At 40.1% G+C, this 19,371-nt stretch overlaps 1 protein-coding gene and 1 long non-coding RNA gene across 5 annotated transcripts; one reads left to right on the top strand and one right to left on the bottom strand.

The window, feature by feature from the left end:
* Window positions 1-109: 109 nt before the first annotated feature.
* Window positions 110-2,758, top strand: LOC135436633 (uncharacterized). The gene is made up of 3 exons (XR_010437568.1): window positions 110-228; window positions 399-578; window positions 2,674-2,758. It is a non-coding gene; the product is annotated as an uncharacterized LOC135436633 (long non-coding RNA).
* Window positions 876-12,989, bottom strand: jigr1 (jing interacting gene regulatory 1). Of its 4 annotated transcripts, none has more exons than XM_064694267.1 (5): window positions 12,336-12,989; window positions 3,330-3,380; window positions 2,039-2,294; window positions 1,613-1,946; window positions 876-1,559 (listed from the first exon to the last, which is right to left on the bottom strand). In XM_064694267.1, exons 2-5 carry the CDS (start codon window positions 3,339-3,341, stop codon window positions 1,037-1,039), a joined length of 1,125 nt encoding a protein of 374 aa, XP_064550337.1. In that variant the 5' UTR covers window positions 3,342-3,380; window positions 12,336-12,989; the 3' UTR covers window positions 876-1,036. The 4 variants fall into 4 exon arrangements, with proteins under 4 accessions (XP_064550337.1, XP_064550345.1, XP_064550352.1 ...); XM_064694275.1 differs by lacking the exons at window positions 3,330-3,380; window positions 12,336-12,989 and adding exons at window positions 2,398-2,422; window positions 2,608-2,733; XM_064694282.1 differs by lacking the exons at window positions 3,330-3,380; window positions 12,336-12,989 and adding an exon at window positions 2,608-2,753.
* Window positions 12,990-19,371: the final 6,382 nt, after the last annotated feature.

Here is a 19,371-nt window from a genome sequence, read left to right on the forward strand (position 1 = left end):
TCGGTTGGCTGCTAACAGCTGGTAAGTCAAGACGTGAAGTTGTTCTCAAACTGGCTGGGCTCAAATGCAAAAGCTGGCAAATACAACACTCACCTCTGCTGCTGCGGCCGTTGCTGCAGTTGGCGTAATTTGCAACTGTCAAACCGCTGTCAAGTTTAAGTGCGCGTACAAAAATGTTTAAGCTGCCGAGCGCAGTTTTAAGAATAATGATGATGAACGCCAAAATACGCAAATATCCTTCTTTTAGCCACGCACACGGCACACACATAATCACATTTCACTGTCAAAATGCGGCACTTAACGTTGCGGTCGATGCTCGTTTTTGCTCTTCTCTCATTTCTCTTTTTGTTTTTTTTGGCAACATATGCAAGTAATTTGATTAAATTATATAATTACAGGGCACCACAGCAGGCAAAGAAGCAACTGCTCTGCCACACAGTGACGGAGGCATGCCACCACATTTTGGCTGACCGGTGATAAACAAGGAACGTTGGCTGCGACACTCACTGCAGGCCGGGACTAGTGCAATTTGGATTTTCGCATAACAACAAATAAGCACCAGGCACGACCTACATCAGGTGACGTTTTAATGTTGCACACCACTTAACACACACACACACACACACACACAAAAATGCCTCTAACAATATCAATAAGGCAAGCGAGTCGTCAGCTTTTCCAGCTTGGCTTAAATACTGTCATTACAACGGCCCATTGCATAGCTATAATTTAATTAAAATATAGAGGCATTAATAATTAAATACATAAAATGTGCCTGTGGCACAGACACTTGCCGCATGTTGCGCTTGCAATTGCCTATGCCGCGTTGGGACTTAACAAATGTCATGGACACCTAATTGTTAACACGCCCCAAAGAAAATGTTAATCGTTGGTTTTTTTTATTCAATTTGGCATATACAATATACATACATATATACTAAATTAGATGCTGAAAAGCGTCTAGGTAAAAAATTAGTTTAAATTACAATTTGTTGCTTTGTTGTTTGGTTTGATCTTAACTGCCTAACTCATTCGGTTAATCATCCATTTCATCCATGCTGCTTGGCTCCATCGATTCGGGTTTCTGCGTTTGACTATGCTCATTCGCAATGGACGCTTGGACCAGTTCGCGCGTAAACTTCTCGACCAGGCGCATGGACATCGCATGTGGCAGCTCGTTCAGCGAATGCGATACAAATTCGCCAAAGGCGCGAAACTTTGGATATGTGGTTATTGCTGTTATTGTCGTGTTTGTTGTTGCTGCCGTCTGCTGTTGTAATGTAGCTGGTGCTGTTGCAGAATGGCCTTCTGCACGTCGCTTGGCAGCCGGCGGCTCCTCTTCCGGTGCTTGCGGTGCACGTTTCGGTTTGGCTACGCGTAGCAGCAGCTCCGGCTGTCGACAGTTTGCCATGGGAAGCGCTGCTTTCCCATTGAGCATGTTGTTATTGTTATTGTTATTGTTATTGTTGATGTTGTTGCTGCTGTTGTTGTTGTTGATGTTGTTGTTGTTGCTGGTGTTTATCGTATTGATGCCATTCGTGGGCGTGCTGTGTGGTATGCTGCAATAGAGTTGTATATTAGTTGTATACACATAGCTATGATCTGCACTCACCTGAGCATTGTGGTCACGGGCAGCGGCCCATCACAGTCATAATCCTCGGCATCGTCATAATCGGGCTCCAGTTCGTGCTTAATACCCTTGGCTGGTCCATTGCTTTCGCTATTCCCATCATCCACATCGAATGGCTCCTCGTCATCCTCTTCGTCCAGAGATTTACACTGCGTCTTATATGAACGTCTGCTGCGTATGTGCTCCGAGAGAAAACTAAGATTCTCGAACAATGGCCACTGGCTGCCCGATATCGACAGCGAATTGTTTTCCACGCGTCGCTTTTCGATATTATAGCGATTACGTAGCGTGATCATGCGTTCACGCAATATAGAAACTATGCGGGGCGGCCATTAGAAATATGATAGTAATAACAATTAGTTGACTTTTCCAGGCATTTATTTATGTTATTATTATGTACAGACTTACCGTCATAGCCCAGCTTGTGTGAGATTTGCATCCAGAGCTGGGCAACGTGTATTTTATCCTTGAAGCGCTTATTCGACCGATCATATAGCGCTGGCCGTGAGCGAAATTCACGTATTAGACCCAAATCGAATTCACCGGTTTGCGCGTAAGAGGCGCGCGGACGGCCCCGGCCCTTCGGCTGATGTACGGGCAGCGAGGGGTTCGCCTGCAGCAGCGGCGACGAGGCACGTTCCATTTTCAGAATGCTCAGGTCGGGCTGTATTATGGTTTTGAATTCGATTAAATTCGTATTCATATTTAAGTTTATTAATATATAAATTTAAAAAAAAATAAAAACTGTAAATTGTTGGAATATTTACTCGAAATGGTTTTTTACGCTGCCTGCTACGACGCGCCAGCAAAAACAAAAACAACGAAAAGCGATAGGCAAAGTAAAAAAAAAAATGAAAAAAATTTATAAATAAAAAATATTTAGGCGCTGCGCGGGGTACATCACATTATGTTTGTATGTATGTATATGTACATTTAATATGTTTACAATTCGTTTTACTCGGTCGCGCAAAACTTACTTTCGATTTGCACGCGAAATATATATTTTACTTTTAACTCGATTTGTTTTTATATTTAACACACAGCAACAACACCAACAATAATAAAAATAACGAAGGCACACACAACAGGCGGGCAAGCAATTGCTCGGCTTGTTGTTTTTTTTTTTTTTACTCTTCCACCAGCAACGACGACGACGTCGACGCCGACGCCGATACCATCACAAAATGCACCAAACGCGTGGCATAAAACAAATAGCGCAAAAATACCAAAAATAAATACTAACAGCAGCTGATCGATAGCGCGCTATTTTTAAATTTGGTGTACACATTGGTGAAAATGTCGAGTGTTGAAAAAAAATCGTATGCTACCCTTACTTCGAATTAAATTTTTAATTGAATACATATATTTGACATTATACTTAAATTTCACTTTATGCAAATTTTAAATACACTAGTTTTTCAATGCTTACGAATATTTGCATGCTATCTTGTTTATGTTATTTTGTATACAGTTAAAAATATTAATTAAAGGCAATAAACCCGGAATAATAAATATGCATGTTCAAAAATACATTAAATAATTACAGTGATCGCTCGCAAATAATAGAACAAAAAACAAAAATCAATTTTAAAACTAAGAGTTATGAAATACTCAAATTTATATTTCTATCAATCTCCTTTACTGAACGATTAAATTTTTGAAAGTTGTTATATTCCAACGTCCACTATTGAAAACTCACCCGATTTTCCATGCTTGGAACGCAACTGTACCAAGTTGACAATTATAAAGGCTGTAACGATGGAAAAAAATTCAAAAAATGAAATTCGTTTGTTGAATTTTTAACATAAAATGCTTGATTTTAATATTGTAAATATTTCTTACGATTAATATAACTTAACATACTAGGTTATTTTTTTTATATTTAAGCTTAAGAGAGAGAGATGTCTAGTTATATATTATTTCGATCAATCGATTGTTGTGGCACAAACCGCTCATAGGCCGGGACAAGTGCAATGTTTGATTCATAAAGCAAAACGTTGACACCTTCCCGTCCTGCAAGCAATCTGAGATATAGACATATTGTCGATCTGCTTATTTTTGGTGTATAGAATTTCACAAGTGCCCAAAAGAACCGAATTACAATTAAATTGTTTGCTACCAAAAAGAAAACGAGGATAAAATAAAAACAGGTAGAAAAACAGATCAGTGCATAAAAATCTCATATTTCAAAAACACACAAGAAAATAATATATTAAAAAAAAAAAAAAACATTTCATATTAAATTTCCGCCCCTAACTTGAACGCTGAACTCTCCCCCGTCCTTTATTTATTTATTTTTTTTTTTTGGAACATCTTTGTGCGGGCGAGAGAACAATGGATCGCTAAGGCTCTGAGCCGGGCTCTTCATGAGGCTGGCGAAACTAAAGTACCTTTGCCTAGCAGGTAAATTTAAACGCTGCAAATCAAGCGTTAAATGCCATTTACTTACGCCTCAAGGAATTCCACATACATACATAAGATCGTATACATATGCACCATATACTAGACTTTAATGCTTATGTATTATACATATGTATGTGCTGCTGTTGCCTAACATCGACAAATTTTGAAATCCAAAGCGTGACAAAATTCGTAGAATCTCTGGAGGCAGCAAAGGCAAAGCTGGCAATTATGAATTATGTGAGAGCTGAGAGCTGCTGAGCTGAAAGAAATTGCCAGAGCAGCAGAAAAAAATCAAAGTTTTCAGAGCACTTACATACATGTATATATATATTTATACATATATTTATGTGGGGACTTGAGTGTTGGGGCTGCGACAATTTTTTTTCTTCCTTCTTTTCTCGTTTTTGTGGCTCGCAGCGTATCGCCTATCTTTGGCATACACATAACAAATGGGGGAGCACAGAGCTGGTTCGGGCATATTTGTTTATATGATCGCAGCGAGCATTAGCTTTAGATTTAATGACACACACACACACACACTTAGGAAATTAAGCCCCAGCGAAGACGAAAAAATGAACGAACGCTGCAATAAATTCATATTTATTTACTTTTCTTAGGCAAATACGCCCCCAACAAGCCCGGGCCAGCCAACAACAACAGCTTCGAAACTGGGGCTGCCCGAATTCGTGCTCAAGACTCGGCTGCTCCATTGAGGAATTGTAAAGCACCCGGCCCAGAACGACCAAAGCGGAAACGCAAATAGACGCGCGATAAAAAGCAATAAGGAAAAGGAGAAAAAAAAAAAAAAAACAGAACGCCACATAAATTTGAAATAACTAATAATTCAATGAAAAGCGGGCAACGTGAAGTATATCATGTAATAATATTTGTTCAAGCAAACAGCTGACAAGACTGAAACAACAGTCTCAGCTGAGGCCAACATGCAACACATTCAACATGGGGCAGCAACAGGCAAACAGCGAACGGCCAGTTTCTCCCTCCTCTCTTTTGCGGCAAATCTGGCTTTTCTTTAAAAGTGCGATTGCGCGAAAAGTTCTGATAAATAGCTTGCAGCGGGAATTGTGGTTTGTATTCAAAGCGAATTTGACTTATTTCTTGATTTGTTTGTAGAAATAATAGAAATAAGTTATTTATTTATAAATGGACAGTATCTGAAACAAGACAGAAACAAACTCACATAGCTTTAATTTTAGCCTTTTTTAGCCTAGAACTAGTTTTTTTTTGCTACACAAAATGGACAACACTGGCAGGCAACCCACCATGCCTAAACCAACGGGCGCACGAACGCAGCCAACACTTCAGTCCAAGACATGGTGAATAGGGGACAGCTGCAGCAGAGGGCGCGGGTGCGGCGTGTGAATTGCTTTTGGCATCAACAGATCGGCCAGTGCTGCCAACTAGTCTCGATTATGTTGCACAGGCAATATGACGAGCATACCAGGCTGATGGATGCATACGCAGCTTGTAAACATATACAAGCAGACTGACTGCGTTAGCTTGTTATTATATTATTAGTCGGTGGCCGAATGAAGAGAACTTGATTTTGAGGACGAATAAACATAATAATATATATGCCATGTCATTAGATCATAACGTAAGAATTGGTTATTAAATGTTTACAAAGCAATCAAAAAATAACTACAGAGCACATGGATATATGATTATATAGCTCAAAACTAGCATTCAAAGTTATAATTTAGATAAGTTAGAAAGATAACTAGATGAATTAATTAGATATATAGATGATTAACGCTGGGTTATGGGTAGATCGTTGATATATGTAGGTATCGAATAATTTCTAAGGATATGACATCAAAGTTTGTTTTCTGATAAAAGAAAGGCATATGTTTGTGCATTTCCGTATAGAATAACTTTTGATTTTGCTACTACTATTATTTTTAAAAAAGGAAGAGGAAGCATGCCATGATATTTATAAATTAATTTATTTCTAGATTCAACGCCAGGCAATAAGAAACTTTGCTCGTTTGCTGCTATCAGCTTTATGAACATTGCTTGGAAAACATATTTATAAACAATTTATTGATGTTGCCTTTGGGATTTGTTTGTAAATATTCCAAGCATAGGAATTTTGTTGATAAGCCCAATGTATCCGAACTATCTTTAACTATGGCTTGACTCAAATGTAGATTCCCATACGGAATAAGGCTTTGCTGCTGTGTCTTATCCGTAGATTATGCCATAAAATTATAAACTATCTTTGTTGAATTTTCACTTGTCGCATCTTTGTGCTAAATTCGCTGTTCATTTTATGGCTCATAAGCATTTTGAGCATTTAGTGTATTGGCTGTAAACTTAATTGAGTGTGGAGTGGGGGTAGGGGGGATTAATTAGTAGAAATGCAATCGTAAAGCGAATCATAAAAAAACGTATTGGCACAGCGATAAATCGACGATAGTTTCCAATTTGTTAGAGTATACAAAGTGCGTTGTTGCTGCAAATCTTTGGCCAGCTCCTTTCACGTTTATGATTGCGTACGGCCTTTTGTCTGTTGTCCGTTGCCTGTTGCCTGTTGATGCTCGATGTTCTAGTTTGAGCGGAATCATATTTAATGACTCCGAGAGAAGCAGCTCCTAATGCATTGACAGGGACAGGAACAGGGACCCGGACGGTAGCTGGCGAGGCGGGAGGGGGAAGGGGGGGGGGTGCACAAACGTTAATGGCTGCTAGCCAAAAACAGTTGCTTCTTGTTGTTGCAGGCACACAAAAAATAACTGTATTAAATGGCCAATGCCAATGCCAATGCCTAGGACAGCTTCGCAACGTGGCTTAGAAAGGTTCTGCGCGGCCTGTTACAATTTTTCGCCTTGCCAGAAGAAACCAGTTTCTGTTGTCTGCAAAAGGCAGGCGTTTCGCTAGCTAGGCCTAGCCCTGGGCTGTGCCAGTGCTGTGGCAGAGCTGTCTCATCTGTTGTCTATTTGGTGTGGCAGTGCCAGCCTCCGCCTGTTGCCTGTTGCCATTTGCTGTGGGCCTGTTCCCAGTGCAACATTTACTTTGTTGCCGAGATGCTTTCTCTGCGACCGTGGTGTTGCCAGGCTGTGGCTCGCACTTTGATTTGGTTGCAAATTCGGTTCTAAGCCAACGTAATCGAAATGCAATTAAGAACTCTGTGCTCGTACTCTGCCTATACCCCATACACATGAACGTGTAAAACGGGTATATTGCACGTGAGCACGTCCAGAAGGAGACAGGTGTGTCAATCTAGTCACAGATCACATTTATTTATCAATATTATCAAACAGCTCTTCTCCTATTTCCAGCTTTAATAGACAATAATTCCGACAAAATCAAAGTATTAACAGACCTATTTGGATTTGGATACCATATTAATGCCTCGTGGCTAGGATAACTCCTAGTCGGAGACTCTCGACTGGAGCACTATTGTTTTACTATTTTGCTGTTGTTGTTGCTTTTGTTCTGGCTCTCACACGAGTCTGGGCCATTTTGATATGGCTTTTAGAAAGTCCAGTGCCTGGCGTCCGAGTTCGCGTCCAGTGTCCAACTTTGGGCGAGTGCCATTTGGAAAGGCGTTGACGTTGGTTGCACTCGTTTGCTGTAGCCGCTGCTGCTGTTGCTGCCGCTGCTGCTGCGTCTGTTGCCATAATTAAAGGGTTACGGCCATGGCCAAGACATGCCAATCGCTAGAGTCCGCAGCCATTTGGCCAGTTCTGAGAGCCGATATAGGCTGCCATGTGAATTGTGCGGCGGCTGATATGCATAACGGTGTTTTAATATTAGATGGCGCAAATAAGTGGGCATGTCTCCCCTGGTTGCTGCAACAACTGCCAACTGGCAACTGGCAACAGCAACGGGCGGCAACTGGCAATGGGCACAAAACCATTGCCCACATTCGCATATATTCTATATCTTGTTGTTGCTGCTAACACACACACACACAAATGCACACTCACAAATGCACACTCACAATCACTAGATAGTTGCCTAGTCATTTGCTTGATATTGTTATGGCATAATATACGTTCATTGTCTATATATGTGTACGAATGTATATCTGTGGCCAACTGCCTTAGCATTACAGTTTGGCAAGCACTGCAAATGACCAGCCATCAAGTGCATTCAGTTTTATTGGCTTGCAGTCAAATCGAGCTACAAAATTGGCATGTTTGTGGCTCTCACATGGTAACTGGTGTGTAGGTTGTGGGAAACTGGATGAAATAATATGTGATGTAAGACATGCCAAAGCTGAAGATGAAGTTACAGAAAAAAAAGTTACATTACAACTGGTTAACCCTTTCCTTTAAGAACATCTTGAACCAACTTGAAAATTGTTATATTCATTTTTTTCTCGGTTCTCTCAGCTTGTCTGCTGCCATTTCTCAGTTTATTTCAAATAAATCTTTAAAAAATGAAAACTCAAGAATTCGTAGAAATCGTTTTCGTAATCTTAACTGGCAAACAAAAAACTCAGATCAAAAATATTTCTGTTTTTGTTTTATCGCAACCATACTCAATCTAAAAAACCATGGTGTTAAATTTAATCCCAATATCATTGATAAGAATTGGACTTCTATAATATCTCGTGGAAGTGATTTTTGATCTAAGCTCAATAATTGAACAACAGGTGGCGCTTTTTCAACATTCACTTAAGCTATGCTAAAAAGTTAATTTTACGATCAGTTTAAATTAAAAGTCATCTCGTTCGAAATCCTTAGCCAAATGATCATCTCGTTAGCAATAAAACTAAAATTCCGCACATAGCTCAACTGTTGGCCAGAAGAGCGAGAGAACTATTTGGGGATGCTGAGGGGGACACAACCGAAAGCCTAACAACTCAATTACTAGAGCCTGCTGCGAGAGGCTGAGGCGTTGGAAGAGTCAAGCAGCCTGGCTTAAAATGCAATTAATAGGCCTCAACATACACACACACACACACACACACTCGCACACACACTCAGAGCTTGTTGCCAAGTCAGTAAGCAAATCATTAGCGGCCAAATTTGCGCCCAGTTATAATCCGTGAGACTTGGAACCCAAGTCTTGAGCTCACATTTCACAAAATTCTCACACAAATTTCAGATGCGAGATTTTCTGTCCAACGAGATTCTCGGATGCTGCGCAACGTGGCGTTAAATGTGTACCAATTATGCTGTCTTTGAGTGTGTGTGTGTGTCTGTGTGTGTGTAAATTCGCCTAAGCAAAGTTTTGGCAAAGATCTTCAAGAATTTATGCCTCGAATTTCGTGCAGGCGAACTACATATTTTCAAAGAGCTAAGCAGAAATTTCGTGAACGCTTATTAAGAAAAGGCTGCCCCATAGTTTTATGGGGCATTCTGCTCTCTGTGTGTGTGTGTGTGTGTGTGTGTGTGTGTGTGTGTGTGTGTGTGTGTTTGTGTGTGTGCGTGTGTGTTGCTATTCGATAGCGCCAATTTGACATGGAGCCAAGGAGCAAGCACACAAATTAAGTTTCATAGGAAGCGAGACGCAAAAAAAAAAAAAATGAAAAAAGCGTTACGAGAAAAAATACTACCTGGACAAAATACATATTTCATCTCATTTGCACTTGTGCTGCTTGTTTCGTGTCCCTCTCTAATTTCGGATGTGTTTTGTTTTTTTTTTTGTTTTGCTTATGTCGAGATCGTAAAGCTAAAGCAGTTAAGGAAAAGAAGAAAGAAAGTTCGTTATGCCAATAAAATGACGCCTCATTTAAGGAATGGAGAAAGATGTCGAAAGAAATTGAGGGAACACATAAATTTTAGGTAGCTTTACGATTATATTTAATGAGTCGTAGAAAGTAAGAAAGCTAGGGTCATGCATATACATATGCATATCTCCGCGCTAAAAGTACCCTTCGCTTCCAGAGGTAATTCTGATTTGCAAGAATTTCTACTATATAAAAGGGGGCAGACATTTTGAGTAGCTCCAATTTCCCAGGGCCTTCGCCATGCATATCCATAGATATATGTATATCATAGCCTCAGTTCCAAAACTCCAACGCATATCTTGAGTCTTGAGAGAGCACACAGAACCGAAATCAATATCCAATCATTAATCGTTAACTAATTCCATGAATTTTGGCAGACGGCCGGCACTCGGCGATCGCCCCCAACTCCAAACTCCTCAACTCCTCAACTCCTCGACTCCAAGCTACACTGGCCCATTTACCAAGCTTCGAGAACGCAACCAGACATGCCACACTAAAGACACATATTTATGCCCCGCTAGCAGCGCTTGGCGTATTTAGAACGGAGTCGGTCACAAAAAACAACAAACAAAAAATATCAAGATAAAAATATTTTTCGGCTGCCCTTTTTTAGTTTTGCGACAGCAGCTGCTTCGCTGGGCAACGGACAGTGGCTCCTAAACCAGCCTATTTGTTGTTGTTGTTGTCGTTGTTGTTGTTGTTATCGTCGCGACGTCTGCCCAGCTTCCAAGTCCCAGTCCCAGTCTGCTGTCCTCCTCTGTGATCCTGGGATCTCTTGGACTTTGCGTTTTGAATTCGATTCCAAGTTTTCTGTTTCGTTTTCGATTTCGTTACCGGCGACGACGACGACGACGACGACGACCATGAAACAATTTTATATTTTTGCGCAGAAGATCAATAAAATTGTACCGACGAAGTGTATTTGGGATGCTGCCCCAAAATTAGTGGCCAAATTGTCGTGCAGAACGAGTTTTGGGTCACATTTTTGGTTACACAGTAAGCGAAGAAAAGGGCAGCACAAAAAATAAATAATTTTAACTTCATAAATTCTTTGTTCGTCGCGCAGCTAAAAGTGTTGAAGTTGCGCTTAATTTATGTGAGACAGGGAGTCGGGGGGATCTATAAGCAATGATCTGGATCATGTTGAGTGCCTCATAGAGATGAAGATGGATTCGTGATAAGAAACATGCGAGGAAGAATGTTTAGGTTTAGAATTCTTGTCGTTTAATTGTCCACAATTCAGAAACTTCATATATGAGGTCTTAAAATAAAAATATTAGAAATCTTAAAATAAAAAATATTAAATACTAATTCGTTAGCTTTTGAACTTGCACTAATAGGGTTTTGTTTGAAAAATTTAAGCCAACTGCTCTCAATTTTCGAGTGCTTGCTTACATATTTATCTATTTAACTGTTAATACCCCCATTATGTAATTAAAGCAGCATTCGAAGATTTAATAAAAAGAAAGCAGCAAAGGCAATTCCAATGAAAAAATAAACAGCATGGCAACGCCGTGTGAGTTCCTGCGCGGCCGAGCGCCCCGTAAGAAAGGTGCGCTGCAGAATTCTCAGAAAATGCAAACCCCAAAACAGAAAAAAAGGTGCCATGGATGCTGCGCGTGTGTGTGTGCGTGTGTGAGTGTGGGAGGTTGAAGTAGGCAACACTGGCAGCGGGGCAGACGCCGTCTGCAATCATCATTCGCAGGCCGGCACTAATGAATTTGTATGCAAACCGCAGACATTTCATGTTTTATGTTATATGCCAATGATTTGGCACAAAAACAAAGGGGAGATGAAAGAAGAAAAAAACAGTAACGGAAATGCGCGCAACACATAAAAAAGGATCAGCGGCAACATTTTGCAAAATTAGTGCAGGCGGCCAGAAAGGTGTTTTTTTCTTGGTATGTATTAAACAAAATCCAGAAATTAAGTATGCATATACATATGCGTGCACATACATTCGTACATATTTTGATTTATGCATAAGCAATAAAAATTATAATAATGAAGGCGCTGACATGGGTAGCAGATACGCTGCACAAAGCAAACTGCAAAAAACTTGAGCGACTTTAGCCGCACACGTGATGCTTGCTCTCTCGCTCTCTTGCGTTGTCGGGCTGCCCTTTTTGCTGCTCTGCTTCTGTGCCGGGACCGTTACTTGGCGCGCAATACCATTGGGGGCGTCACTGCATTGTAACAGGATGAGTCAAAACGCACAAAATACTTAAGCACAATGAACTACTTGTTTGTACGGTTGTTCCGCGTCAACTTATAAGCGAAAGCTACGACCACCGATATAAGCTTTTGCGTCGTTAAAGTTTCGTCAAAGGGCATGATTCTCCCTCTCCACTCGCTGTAAATTTCTGTTGCCGTTTAATTTATTGCGTCATAGGCCGCAATGCAAAGCTGTATGTGTTTGTATGACGGTCAAACTGCAAGCGTCAGTTATTTGATGGTAGGACATAAATACGGAATTTGGACTTTGTACAGGCTGTAAAAAGTTGAGAGAGCAGCTCTGGTGCTGCTGCGCTGCTGCACCCAAACGCCAAACGGTTAAACATAAAAACTAACGGCAGTTTTATAACTCTAGCATAAGATTACCTTTTGAGTGCATAGACTTCGTCTGCCATCTTGTTCCTCATCGCCGAAAAAAAAAACAGTTGAGCGCTAAAGAAAACCATTTCGGCGACGAAAATTTTAGCGGACGAGTGGGCGCAGGCGCAGGCGGTTGCCAGATCCCCGAAGATGATACACAAGCAATCAAAAGAAATGCAATGGCTGCTGCGCTGACTCTTTCCTTGTCGTGCTGGTGCTGCTGCCGCTGCACTTGCTGCACCGTTAGATCCACGTTGTTTGGAGTTTGGCCTCGGCCTCAACGCGAGTTCAAGATCAGCCACTGCCGCACCCACCAACACTGCATCTGCGTAGCATTTTGGTTTTAAACTTTACAACGGCAGCGACAACAGCAGCAGTCGAAATGTTGTTTTTGGCATATTTTCTGCATGTCTCTTTGCACTTAACACACACAATTAGTTTCTGTTCGTTACGTTCGGCACTTTGTCTTTCGTCTTTAAGTAACGTTTTTGCAGTTAACAAATAAAAACACAGCACCGAGACACAGACACCAACAAACTTTAACGAACCCACGAGAGATCATTTCAACGGCAAAGTTCGCGTTGACTGAAAGAACTTCTTGAACAGAGAGAGTTCTTATGCTACAACCGTCCTCGCCGATGGTGCGCGCGCAATTGATTCCTGCTTCAGCGACGACGTCGCTCGTAAGCGTCAGCCACACAAACCAAGAAGAAGAAGAACTCCTGCTGTTGCTTCGAGAAGGTAGCAGCGATGCAGGCAGCCTGCCAGGCAAAGAGGCAAACACAAAAGCAGCGATGTGCGCTGGTCGATATTTCCAGGCACGAAAATGCACGAACACGAAATGTCTCTTGCTGAGGTGACGAACTGCTTCGTGTTTCGGCCCGTGCTCATCTCTACTACAAAGCATAATAACGGACGTTTTTTGTTGCTTTGCCTTTGCAGCAGCGACAAAAGGCAGCGCTGCTACAAGCTACAAAGAGGAGCTCATCGATCATGCGTTAGGGTTTTTGTATGCGCATGCGCCGAAGTGCATATGCCCTGCTAGATTTTTTGTTTTTCGTATACAATGTTATGGAAGTCCTTAAGGTAAGAACACTGTTGTGGGTTTTTTTTCTCTCCCTGGTTTTAGATAATAAAAAATATATAAAAACGTTTTTTGTAATGGACTCTGTACATACTACGTATACAAAACGTGGTATTAAATCTTTCGGGTTGTAGAAATGTCTAGAGGGATACATATGTAAGTGTTAAGTAATTTAATTGATGTTTGAATATAATGCAAACCATCCTAGAAATCTCTAGAGAGTACTTTAAAAATTAAACACACCGAAACATAGAGTAAAGTTAAAAGGACTGTAGCTCTAATTACGAAACTATTTAGCATAAGTCTTTTAGATTACGGTTACTTGCCCTTTAAGTACACGTATTTTTTAGTCTCAATCACATTTCGTACAATGCCTGAGAGTTTTGAATCGAAAACGAGACGGACAACTAAACTAGAACACATAAGTGTCCGCTCAAGAGAGCTTTCACTGCATAGCCAAATTTTGTACCTTTATCATAATAACTCGGATACAAAGAGTCATGCCTAATGAATGCCCAAAGATCTGCCCCTTTAAAAAGCCTGCAAGGCGTTGCCATATACCAAAACATATATATTATTTTATTTTAGACTTTAAATAAAATATGAAAATAATTAGCTAAGGATTTTCGTAATTAATGTGCTGCGCCCTGCAGCAGAAAAAATGCGCAAATTGTGAAGTTAAGAGCCACAAAAAAAAAAAGAGAAAAAGGAAGCGAAAAACCCGAATCGCCGAATCGCCGAATCTTGCAGAGACAACTCCATTAGGGCAGCCCACATTTTGTTGGCAGGTGCAGTTGCAGCTTGATGTGGCAAGGGTGCCACAATGGAAGAAAATGGCAAAAATAAAACAAAAATCATGAGGAAAGTTTCGCAAGCACTCAAGAGTTTTTTTTTCGTATGGGCGCGTGGCTAGAGTGCAGATCGGAGACCCGCATCGTGCAGGACATCGATCGATGACGCGTCGCACGAGACGGCGACATGTGCCGTCGCTTGTGGTCGCCTGTTTGGGGGCCTGCCACAGAGGAGGGGCAGCGGCAACAGTCGCAGTCGCAGTCACAGCAGTTGCAGCCGCAGCAGCAGCAATTTAGCATAACTGCGCGAATGGCACAGGCATCATTAAACACATTAACAGACACACAGACACACACACACGCACAGCGGCCGGGCACATGGCTAAGAGCAGGCAGGTGATGGCCAAGAGGCCGACAAACAGTTGCTGCAGCTCGCATGAATGACGGACAAATTGACAAACCGACTGAACTGAACGACTCAGCCAGCTGCTTGGGCAGAACTGTACTGCGCAGCCGGCGTTGGCTTTAATGAGTTTAACCCGTGCCTGCGGGCAAGCTGCTGGTTTCCCCTCTTGCCCCCCGTCTTTCCCCGTTACCTTTTAAGTCCACTTCTGCTCCTGCCAGGTCTTGTTGTTAATTACAAAAGGATGCGCCGCTTGCCAGGATAACAGCTGCCGCAGTCGCAACACGTAATGCCAATTGATTTGTGCCACGCCGCAAAGCTCAGCATTTGCCAGAGGCAGCTGTACAGCTGGCTCTCCTGTTGGTTCCTGCAGATCCTGCACAGCCTCAGACTGTGCCTGCTTTCAGGGAAAACCTGAGGAATTCAAAGCTATTTTATCTTATTCTACTTTCAATAACAAGAACTTTAATGCTTGACATAAGTGTTAAACTTTCTTAGAGTGTACAAATTCTAAGTTATTTTTTTACGAACTAGATGCTTAAAATAAGAAAATTGTTCTCAGTTTAAGAAAAACTCCGAATTTCTGAATTAAAATGAAATTTTTTTGTTTAGTATAAGAAAAACTGCGAATTTTGGGCCTTTTGTCAGCTAAAGAAAATTTTCGCTTAGATTCATTAGAGAAAAACTTTTATTTTGAACATGTCTTGAATCTAGTCTAAAATACTTATATCAATAATTTACATGCTTAAATTGAGCAATATTTTCTAATTGTACTTAGGTTTTATGTTTAGAAATTTCAGAATTTTAGAAAAATTTCTCAACATAAGATTTTCGACTTGACTGTGTTTTATATAGAATACTCTTGGGTTTTTTTCTTTCACTGAATATGTGCAATTCTAATGAACCACATTGTCTCGCTCAAAGAAAGCATAACACACACACACACACACACGCACACACACACACACACACACACACGCACACACGCGCACACCCAAAGATCTCTCTCCTCAACAGCGAAACTAGTTTGCGTCGTCTTTGAAAAACCGGTAACAGTTATGAGCCCAGCATCCAAGGTTTCCCTTGCCTGTCGCAAAAAAAAAGAAAAAAAGAAGGAACAAAATTCATTGAAGCGTTGGAAATTATGTTTTGATTTTCCATATGCCATAGAAGCGACAGAACTCCTAACGAACCATGGCAAATTGTCGAATCTGCCAACTGTCTTCACACCTTTGACGCGGCGGCATTCGGTTGATGGGCAACGCTCTGGCTGGGCATGGGTTTCGGTTTGGGCTTGGGTTGCGCATATTACATTGTCGTTTACAAGCCACCCCATTTAACTGCCACCGATCCGGCCCTCTAACCCATCAAATGGCCCATTACACATGGCCACATGACGAACATTCAAAAAGTACACACAACCGAAATGCTTTATTAATTGTTTGTAATTTGTTTATGTTTAACAAGCAATTTGTTTCGTGTCGAACAGGGTATTCTCGCCTTGAGTCTGGAGAACGCTAAACCATCACTCACTTTGTGCCCCCGAAAGCTAGGCTAGTCAGCTATCCAGATGGAAGGGCTATAAAAATAATTAATTATAGGTAAGCATTTGATATTTGTGGAAGGTGTTCGCAGATTCTCGAAGGTGATCCTCGAAGTGAGAATGGGGAAAAGATTGAACTAGTCCGGAAAGAGATATTTAACTGTAACTAGAAATTGCCGGAAATTGAGATTTATCACAATCCTCAGAACTGATCTTCATTGCTTGAATAGCTAATGCTTTTCTTTAGCTGTATTTTGATCGAATAGCTGAACTATTACGAGAAAGGAAATCTACACGAACCTTCGATCATAAAGATCTATGCATGGGATCCTTATCACTTTTCTAGAATTTATGTGCAAATTGTCGAAAGATCGGGACAGAGCTAAGCTCTATTCCTGAATTTAGTTCGAAATAATACAAAAATATAGCCATAAACTTTAAATGATCTTCAAAAGTGATCATTGATCCTCTCAGTGACTGTGCCGAGTTATCTTTAAACTTTTCTCGAACTCACTTCGAAAAATAATATAATATTTTCTGTATCCTTTGCAATTGTGAAAAGTTTCTCATGATCCTCAGCAGTGAACCTCGTTAGACAACTAGAGCTTTGTTTGTGTTAGGATTTTGTTTGCTTTGAATATATTTTATATAGTATAGTATGTATGTTCGTTTCTCATGATCCTCTGATGTGATCCTCGGTGCGTGAATATGAAGTGCAATGCTTTTGTTGAGCTTTTTCATTATTCGACCCTATGCTATTCTCAACCCTTTTTTGTGAAAGAATTAAATATTTTACATAATAATACAATTTGTGAATATTTTCGAACGATCTTGCTACACTTAAGATTGAGTCACCCCATTTGAAATAGCCTCAGTCCATACGCTTGATATCACATCAAGATCAAGCAAGCTTAGCATAATTAACATAATAATACAATTTGATTATCAATTTTTTAGCGATCTTGCAAGTATTGGTATTTACATTGGCCGCGTACTTCGATCCCTTGTTGATCAATGCGAACATGATGCGATCGCAGGCTACGCATAACTCAGCGTGTCAACATCCTATATACACATACATACATATTTTTAATAAAGTTATAAATTTGTATCAAAAAAATAAACGCGACATTGATCTACAGCCGTTGGGTGAATCACAAACGATCTCGCTGATCTTTTGTTTCTCACAGTCAGAGAACAGAAGGAAGTATTCTTTCAGTACTTTGAGACAGTTTGCGTAAATTTCGGCAATTTTATAAAAGCAAGAGCTACTTAAAGTGATCGCAGGGCAACTTTATGACCACCAAATGAAAAAAAACAACACAAAAAAACGAGAAGCATATCAAAGCAAATAAAATCAGACAAGAACAACATGTGAACGATTGCAAATTACAAGCAAAGATCCGCACTGAAAGCCCAAGACTAAAGCAAGACCCAAAGTCTGAAGCTGTCTCTGTTCGACTGTTCGACTGTTCGACTGTCTGACTGTCTGGGGGTCTGTTAATATCTGGCGATCAGGACCAGGTTTCTTTGCCTCGCCTATGCTCTAACAAGGGGGTATTATAATTTTCATATAAAATTTGCCAGGCATTGAAGAAATCATAACAACTGCTTGATCAGCTCCATGAGCAACTGCTTCTATTTGAAGTAGGTCTCTCTTTGTGCTAAAACTTGATAAAACTTGTTACAGTTTCTTATGTTTCACATATGCTGACATCACCCTGGATCGAACTGTTATAGCTATAGCTCTCATTCATGGCAACTGTATTTTTGTTTTCGCACATATCTTGATGATCGACTGATCGAATCAAAGAATCAGGCACACTTTTTCCGAATAAACGGTGTCCATTAACACGTAATTTTTATTGTATACTATAGGCTAAACTTTATTAATATTGTTTTTATTCTACTTTAATGTTTAATATTGCATGTTGTTTTTAATACATATATCCATTATATATATATATATCATATATATACATATATGAGTTTTAATTTATATACTAGTTATTTAAAGATGGGTTCAATTTTATAGGAAAGTTGCTAATAAATTATTATGGTTAAATTTGATTGAAATTTATATATAAGTATTATTTATTATATAACATGTGTAGGAAAATTGCTAATAAATTATTATGGTTAAATTTGATTGGAATCGTGCTACTATATCATTTATATATATAGGAAAGTAGCTTTTAAATTATTTTGGTTACTTTTTATTGGAGTCGTAGTGCTATATGTTTTATATATAATACAGGAAGATTGCTAATAAATTATTATGATTAAATTTGATTGAAATTTATATATAGGAAAGTTGCTAACAAATTATATTGGTTAACTTTGATATCATATATATATATATAGGAAAGTAGCTTATAAACGATTTAGCTGCTTAAGCTTGGGCATATTTCTGCCTCACCTAATGCTTATATATGCTATATGATATATGCTATATCCGCAGGGCATTGGGTCTTCTGCAACCGAAAGATACTTTTGTTTTTCTTTTCTTTTCCTTTTTTTCCATTTTTTTGGCTGCTGGCTGGCAGCTGCTTCTTTTTGGTTTGTCGTCATTACGAAAAGGAAGCTAAAGACAAACGGATATGCGCTGCACATCAAGCAACTGTTTTTTTTTTTTGGCTTTTGGCTTTTGGGGCTTTTCACTTCTTGGCGTAAAATAAATTGTGCGACAGGTGCGACGATGTTGACCACTGGACCCAAAAACAAAATCAAAAAAATAAAAGTAAACCAAAAAAAAAACAAACCTTAACCACAGAAACTGTTTGCAAAGCTTTGGTCATTTTTATTTTCTTTTTGGACTTTGTACTTTTGGTGTGTGTGTGGGAGCGAAGCTTCCTTTGCGATCCTTTGTCGATCTTCGATCTTACAGCTGCGCATAATTGCCAAGTCTGGGAGCCTGTTGTTGCATTTACAAGACGCAGCTGTTACTTCCGCCTGGATGAGTTTCAAGGGTTTTCTAAAGGGAGGACTCAGGACTCGATCGTTGCTCTGGCTTACAATAAGCTGGCTACTTAGACGCATGGCTCGTTGATCCTTTTTCTTTTTCCTTTATATTATTTCGCTTCAGCTCTTTCTAATGCTAATCCCGGCCAGAAACGTTTCGCTACCTGACCTTTTCTGGCTGTGCTGCTCTCGATCTTGCTAGCGGGTGATCAGTCGCCGTGTCTGAATTAATGTGCCGCATTAGCAGCCAACCGGTTTAC

The sequence above is a fragment of the Drosophila montana genome, unplaced genomic scaffold, assembly GCF_035044405.1.
Source record: "Drosophila montana isolate Dmon_TW-CO22-7 unplaced genomic scaffold, ASM3504440v1 contig_1505_1, whole genome shotgun sequence".
NCBI classification, from domain to species: domain Eukaryota; kingdom Metazoa; phylum Arthropoda; class Insecta; order Diptera; family Drosophilidae; genus Drosophila; species Drosophila montana.